Source organism: Pinus tabuliformis, chromosome 6, assembly GCF_031772625.1.
Source record: "Pinus tabuliformis cultivar Carrire ecotype Pingquan chromosome 6, CPIR1, whole genome shotgun sequence".
In the NCBI taxonomy this organism is placed as follows: domain Eukaryota; kingdom Viridiplantae; phylum Streptophyta; class Pinopsida; order Pinales; family Pinaceae; genus Pinus; species Pinus tabuliformis.
The window spans coordinates 1723976472-1723983972 of record NC_142292.1 but is presented as its reverse complement, the minus strand read 5'-3'; the positions used below and the strand labels follow the sequence as shown (position 1 = coordinate 1723983972).

At 30.5% G+C, this 7501-nt stretch overlaps 1 protein-coding gene across 1 annotated transcript; it reads right to left on the bottom strand.

Annotated features, from left to right (window-relative positions):
- Positions 1–751: 751 nt before the first annotated feature.
- LOC149265695 (uncharacterized) lies at positions 752–2613 on the bottom strand. Its single transcript, XM_089393706.1, has 2 exons — positions 1664–2613; positions 752–1334 (listed from the first exon to the last, which is right to left on the bottom strand). The coding sequence occupies exons 1-2, from the start codon at positions 2088–2090 to the stop codon at positions 1114–1116; spliced, it is 648 nt and encodes a 215-aa protein (XP_089249832.1). The 5' UTR covers positions 2091–2613; the 3' UTR covers positions 752–1113.
- Positions 2614–7501: the final 4888 nt, after the last annotated feature.

Sequence of the window (7501 nt, the reverse complement as noted above, 5' to 3'; positions counted from 1 at the left end):
ATTATAAGAGAGATATATGAATCTGGACAAAATAGGGATTGAAATTATAGCTTCTCTTTCAGTTTTCTAATTGTTATGATTTTCATCACTGGTTACTCTATAGATATTGGCATAGAAGCAAAGATTTAATATGAGTTTAGAGGAATTAGATTTTTTCAATGTAAAAGTGTAAAAAAAGAATATTTATATAAGATAAGTTAAATGTTTAAATAATTTATTTAAATAATTTGTTGAAATATTTTTGAAAAGTACACATTTTAAACATCTTACTCACATATGTTTTTGGGGTAATATACCGAGGTTGAGGAATTGTAGTCATTGACTTGGTAGTCTAAGGAGGCTGAGGAATTGTAGTCATTGACCAATTAGCAAGACAAAAAAATTCAATAAATCTTTTTAATCATGTTTTTGATCGTGGAAATGGATATAGGACCATCAAAAACCTATGGGACATCTAAAATCTTGAAATTTGATGGCTATAACCCTGGTTTCCAAAAGTTATGTCTGATTTTATCAAAATATTACCCTAATTTTCATGATTTTGAGGGCAAAAAAGAAATTTGTTTAGAATACTACTATATTCAATTACCTTAGATAAAATTATATTAAGTTATATAGACAATGCATTAAAAGATTCATAACATATTCTTTTTTTTTTATTATTATAGCTAACATTACTTTTTTATTTAGAAAATATGGCATTTGTAAACTCCAAATGAAATCAAAAAAAAAAACATATTTACACATGACCTTCACAGAAAAATATAGAATAAATTTCTCTGAGCATTCACTTTCTAAATACCAAATCAAAATAAATAAAATATAAATTATTTTAATTTCTTAATATAAACTATGATCTTGACCATGATATTGATCTCTAATATAACCTATTTAAAAATTTAAAAAAGCTCCAAATAAATTACACCACCCCTAACCAGTGAAATCACCCAAAGGAATCCCAATTCCTGACTGCCACCACTTTAATAAAAGACATCGTTATTTCTATTTCTTGGAATAAAGCAGGCAGTCGTTTGTAAACTTTGATCCCCATGTACCTCTTTCTGCGGTCAATTCTTCGGTTTCTGAATCATGTCAAGAAACCCGATGTATGTATTAACTTTCCCGTATATTTTTCACAGTAGTTTCACAGTCCCGTTCTGAGCCTAGGGTACCCACTATTTCCTCTTGCCTTCCGAGCATATCTCTCTCAATATAATCAGAAGTGGATCTCCTCAGTGCAGGGCCTTCGGTGTAAGCCAGGGCCGTAGATCTGCGCTCTGAAACGCTTCGTTTTGCAGAAGGGTACCCAGTCTCCGCCTTAGGTAGCCATGAATCTGTAACAATTAGTTAACAGCATGAATTTTTGGAAAAAAAAAAACTGTGTTTTGTGTTTCGGAATTTAGTTTGGTCTAAAATTTCGGTTGGGCACTTTACCCATTCTTAGGGATGGATATAAAATCTTAAAAAAACAATTGTATTTGTGAATTTAGTTTGTTCAAAATTTCTACTAAATAATAAATGAAATGACCACCAGAAAAATAAATTAAATTCACAAGCACAATTCTTTTCCAAAAATCCATCGGTTTACAATTTACCCTAACCCTAAATTTCTAACTGTTAAAACCAAACTAGCAAATTCCCTGAGTACGGATTTATTGATTACCTTGCACGTACCCAGATCGATCCTGGTGCCGCTGCATTCCATCTTCTAGTCTTCCCCGCACGCAGACATTGTTTCTGCAGGCTCTCTTCCTGAGAAATCCCAAGAACGATCTGAACCCCGAGAATCTTACATTTCTCGCTTTCTTTTTATCGGATCCGTTATAACTTTCTGAATTGCTCGTCGTTATCTTGACCGAATTCTTGTCAAGCTCTTGAATCCCTTCAACGTCGTCATAATTCTTTCTCTTGAAACGAAGGTAACCCCACGAGGAAGGATCGAGCGTGTGCACAATCTCCGATCTGCGTTGTTCACTGTTAGCCCTGGCCAGCTTCACCAACCGCTCTCTGAGGCATGACGAGCAAATCCCTACTACTGCCTGCGATGGATGGAAAGCACATCGATACCTTGGTGAACTGAATTCTTTCATTCTTCTTCTTTTTCTTTTTCTTTTCTTTTCATTTGGGGTAAGTAGTTTCCAATCTCAATTATAGGAGCTTAACTTTGATAGAACCTCATAACAGAGCCATAAAATTGGCGAAAACTTCAACCAAATTAAATACCTAATGAACTACCCAACATAACTTTGAATTCTTTCATCCTTTCATTCTTCCTTAGCAATATTTCACAGCCACTAGGAATGATAACTGATCAAACCTATTTCAATTAATGGTTCATACCTACTGCAATTAAAACATATTTCACTTCCATCGTTGGAAGCCTTTGACAGATTGAATAACATGGCCGCAGAATTCAGGCAAGAACATATGAAAGAGGCATGATAAATGTCTCCGGGTCGTGTTACAGACCAGGGCTTTATCAATAATCACATCTGAACAAAAACATTATAAATAAATACAAAATCCAGGAAACCCTAGATTCTAAACCACACACAACGGCTTCAGCTTGCACTACGGGTTAAATAATGGGTTGCAGGGTCGCCACCGGTACTTTCTTATTGTTCAGTGTGTGGTATTAGATTATTGAAACTAGGTTTTTTATATTGTTTGTCACGGGATAATGTCTACTGGTCTCCTCTTTCCCACGACGGGTGAACCGTTGTTTTAATAGGAGCGTCAGAATTTTTAATGTTGACTCGTCAGGCCGACATCTGAAAAAGCTCTACAGTGAGAACATGGGTGCTCGAGTTAATTTGTGACTTGTTCCATAATAAGACAGACCATGGGTGCAACGTGCTCTGGATAGAACTGTGACTAATTCCATAATAAGACAACTGATATGAAGGCCGGTCTAAGCTTCTCCTTACCACTGACATCATCATTTCTGCCTTTCAAATTTACCTCTAAAGTTGAGTGGTATTAGAAAAATCATATTTATTAGCTTTATATTAATATCAATAAGCAATCTCTCCCAAAGAGGGTGACTAGGAACTGGTATTCCTAGCCAGCTAAAGGGCTACCATTATAATTGAGATTGTATGAGTGTTTTTAATTTCATCTATCATGGCTTCCCAGGTTAAATATCATTTGAATTTCTTTGAATTTCGAAAGTAATAGAGAAGAATTCAGTGGAGAATTCTATTAAATTAGTAGAGCTAATTATCTAACTAAGAGATAATACAACATCTTCTTTTTGGATAAAAATAGTGACTAGCCAACTAGAGTGCATGGAGATTCTGTTCAATAATTGTTATGAATTACTGGCTTTTTGCTTGCAATATTAGTAATTTCTTTTGTCTTTTAATGTTTAACATTTTTATAAATTTTTATTTACCATATATTTTAACTAAACAAAATTTTAACAACCTATATTTATTTCCTTTAAGATAGACAAATTGCAAATATTTTTTTATCTATATAATTCTTATTCAACCTAATACAAAGTGCCTAATTTGAATATATGTACACAATTTACACCTTAAATGATGTGAAAAGCAATCATTTTCAACTTGATATTAATATCAATAAACAAAAGTTTACAGGGCATCATTGATCCTTTAGGAGTATAATAATACAAAACCGAATGACATATCCACTTTATTTTCCCTACCTGCTCTGGACTGAGAAATAAATCAGAAGTGCGCCTGCAATTTAATAAGAGTAGCCAACAACTAGTGGGAACTTGCCCGCATGCAAACTGCCGATAACAGAAATAATTTTTAATTTCTTTCGTAGATTGGAGTAACGATCAGAGATTAGTCAACAGCTTTTGTCGTTAACAACCATTGTGAATCAAATAGTGTCGAACAACTAATAATCCATTCTTAATTTACTTAATACTTGGACTTATCTTTAAAGAAAACCTATGATATTAAATTATGTGTAATGTCAGGATTTGTTTAAACATGTTAGGTTTTGGAGTGTTTTTGGCAGGAATTTTCAGAAAATTTATTTGGTTGAATTTTATTTTTGTTTTTTTAGTAGATGTTTAATTGTATAAATGAATTCAGGACATTGAAAAATTTACGAAGCATTCATATGTGGAGATTTTACAATTCAAACTTGTGTTTCCAAGAAATCCTTATTTAAATTTTAAGCAAATTAGACTGGAAAGTAGGCAAGAAACCTTTTGAAACTTAAAACGAATAAATTACTGAATATAAATAAGGCAAAATAAATAGGTGAAAATGTGTCAATTGGGTTTGATTGGATAATTGAGCTGAATAGTTTTGATTCTTCTTACCTAATTCAAATCTTATAGTTCAATATATTATAGTTTTGGAATAGAATAACTATATTAAGCTCTTAAATGGTTAGATAACAACTATCCAACTTTTGATTTTTAACCTTAAAAAAACCAACTTTCTTGACCTAACTATCCCAATGCTCAAATTTATAAAATAAATGAGTTGATGTTTTCTGAAACCCTAACCCAAACATGAATCCTGCACCAGTCTTCTTCTTAACCAATGATACAGGGTTCGGCGTGCCTGCAAGAAACCCTTTTCCAATACTCAGCGTGATTTGCATCACACATAACCGCATAGCGTGTGAAGAACTTTACCGAATATGATATTCTTGTGGCTTGTGATTGCTTTTATGCATCGCTATAGTCATAACTTTGGTAGAAGGCTTTCTCGAATTAATCCTCACAGGGACAGCCTCCCATGTTCTACAGAATCTTTTCTTTTAATTCAGTACCACTCTGCAGCTTTGGGACATCAATTTAAAGACTCAACTATTCCTATTGGCCGTGGAAACCCTCTAAGAAAGAAAGAAAGTCAGCCTGTTGAGGTTGATGAGAAAGCACGTTTCTCGATCCACTCTTCAGATCTCAACCACGTGTCCATGTTTTGTCGATTATTCTGGCTGCCCTGCATATTGTCTGACTTTGATGAAATTTTGTTGGAAATTTTGGAAATTTAGGTTATAGTTATTAAATTTTAGAATTTTAGGTGTTTTATGAGTTTTTGAGTTTTTGAGATGTTAAATTTATTTTTATTATAAAAATGATTTAAATATTTAGAATTAGTTAATTGTCACCATATTTATACAAACACTTTTCTTTTTAGAAAAATATTTGATTTAATAAATTATGAATTTTTACTAATTTTATCCAAACATTTTTATTGTATTTTTTAAACTATGATAAATTGATAATTCTTTGTAATTATCTAAATCAAGCCAAGATTAAACTTTTAGTGCCACTATACCACCAAAAATATATCCTATCCTCCTACCATTATACCACCAATAATATATCCTATACCACCAATAGTATACGAACTGCCTATAAATTTTATTATTCAATTTAAAATATCTCCTCACAATTCAATTTAAAATATCGCCTCACAAATTTAGTGTTAGGTGGTTCTACTGATGCTCAAAGGTTGGGAGGCACACATGCCACACAATTATCATCTTCCCACTAACACTCAAAAATCTTAAAACGCGGATCGACAACGACGTTTTAAGGATTTGGAGACGCAAAAACTGCCGAAATCTGCTTTTTTTGGAATTAAATCATGCTTTTGGTTAAGAGGTTAAGTTATGTAATTTATTATTTATTAGCCTAATTACATTTATTAATTTAGTTATGAAGTATTTATATAATTATATTAATAAATGTATAACTAATAAATATTTATCAATTATATTAATGATTATTAAATATTTAATATAAAAATAATTATTGAAAATTGATTATTTATGATTAACAGTTTTAAACAAGTCTTTTGTGTGAGAAATCATATAAGAAAATTTTTTGGCTTCACACCATTGGAATGGAGAGCAATATAAAGATATAATTTCAAATAACATTTATATTTGAACAATAATATTTAAATTATAATATTAATTTAATAATATATTAAAAACAATTATTATTACCAATTTTTGAAAAAAAATATATTTAAATAATGATATTATTTGATTAATTTATTAAAAATATTCATACTATATTAAATATTTAAATTAATTTATTAAAACCAAATATTACTAGTTTTTGAAAAATATTTTTTTTTTTTCACTTTCTGTTCATGGATACCCGGGTCAATGGGTAGCCACTACATCCAGGGTTGTTCAACACTGAGTGGACGCACCCGAAGGCATCAACACCCCTCGGCCTATTTACTGACCTAACCCCAAGAGCTTTCGGGATTCGACCGTGTGACCTCCCATTGGCAAGCCACTTGATTTGACCGATTCAGCTAACTCTTGGGGCTTTTTTGAAAAATATTATTTAAATTGTGATTAGTTTATTAATTTATTAAAAACAAATATTAATAAGTAACCGCTATATAGCTAGTTTTTGAGAAATAATATTAAAAAAAAAATCAATGTCAAACTTTAAAGAAGGGGAGTCAAAAATTATAAAAACTAGTGAAAGCCCTAATAAATACATAATAGATCATTAGATAAATAAAATAATTAACGAATATAAAATAAAATTAATTAATAGAAATAAAATAAATAAAATTAAAAATAAATAAAATAAAACAAAAATATACACAATTCAAAAGAAACATATATATATAAATAAATAAATAAAAATAGAAACACACACATACATTTATATATCCAAAGAAAAATAATCAATAAATAAAACAGGGTCAACAAACGCCCATCAAACAAATAACAAAAATACTAAAAGGAGTTAAAGAAAGAATAGGATGGTAAAATACATTAAAAACACTAAGGATCAAGAAAATAAACTCTAGAGAATAATACTATAAAACTCATGCCAATACCTACATAGATAAACAAACAAAGAAAATAAATATCAAAAAAACCTAAAAAACTAGGAGTACACGACATAGGCCCAACTTTTACTAATATTCCAACAATCATCTCTATTCAAATTATTGGGTATTTTTTCAATTTCTAGGGCCTCCGTCAATTTAAGATGATGGAAATGACTAACCCTAGCAACGACTTTGGCCTCCTCTATGGAGATGTGATGCTTAGATTTATCTGCATGTTCTCCCAAATGCTTGATGTGAGGAGCATGCTCATGTTTTTAAAATTTTTTACTCCCCTCATTTAAAGTTTGACATTGATTTTTTTAATAAATTAATTTAAATATTATTTTTCAAAAACTGTGGAGTAGTTACATATTAATATTTTAATAAATTAATATCATTATTTAAATATCTTTTTCAAAAATTACGGGTTTAATATAGCCCTTACTTAATAATAATTGTTTTTAATATATTAGTAAATTAATATTATAATTTAAATATTTTTGTTCAAATATAGCGGTTAATTGCAATATAATTCTTTGCCATGGTCTCCCTCTTCATCTCGTCCTTATGATGAAGCACACTTGTTGGTTTGAAACTAGTCGGCCAAAAAAATTCTCTTATGTGATTTCAAGTGAAAGACATTGCCTAATTCATTATGGATCAAAGAAATTGAATACATAAATATATTTAAGGTTATT

Excerpts from the sequence above, each read along its gene's own strand:
- LOC149265695 (XM_089393706.1), bottom strand. The coding sequence starts at position 2,090 with ATGAAAGAATTCAGTTCACCAAGGTATCGATGTGCTTTCCATCCATCG. Across the intron at positions 1,335-1,663 it reads TCGATCTGGGTACGTGCAAG|ATTCATGGCTACCTAAGGCG; the intron begins GTAATCAATAAA and ends TAATTGTTACAG.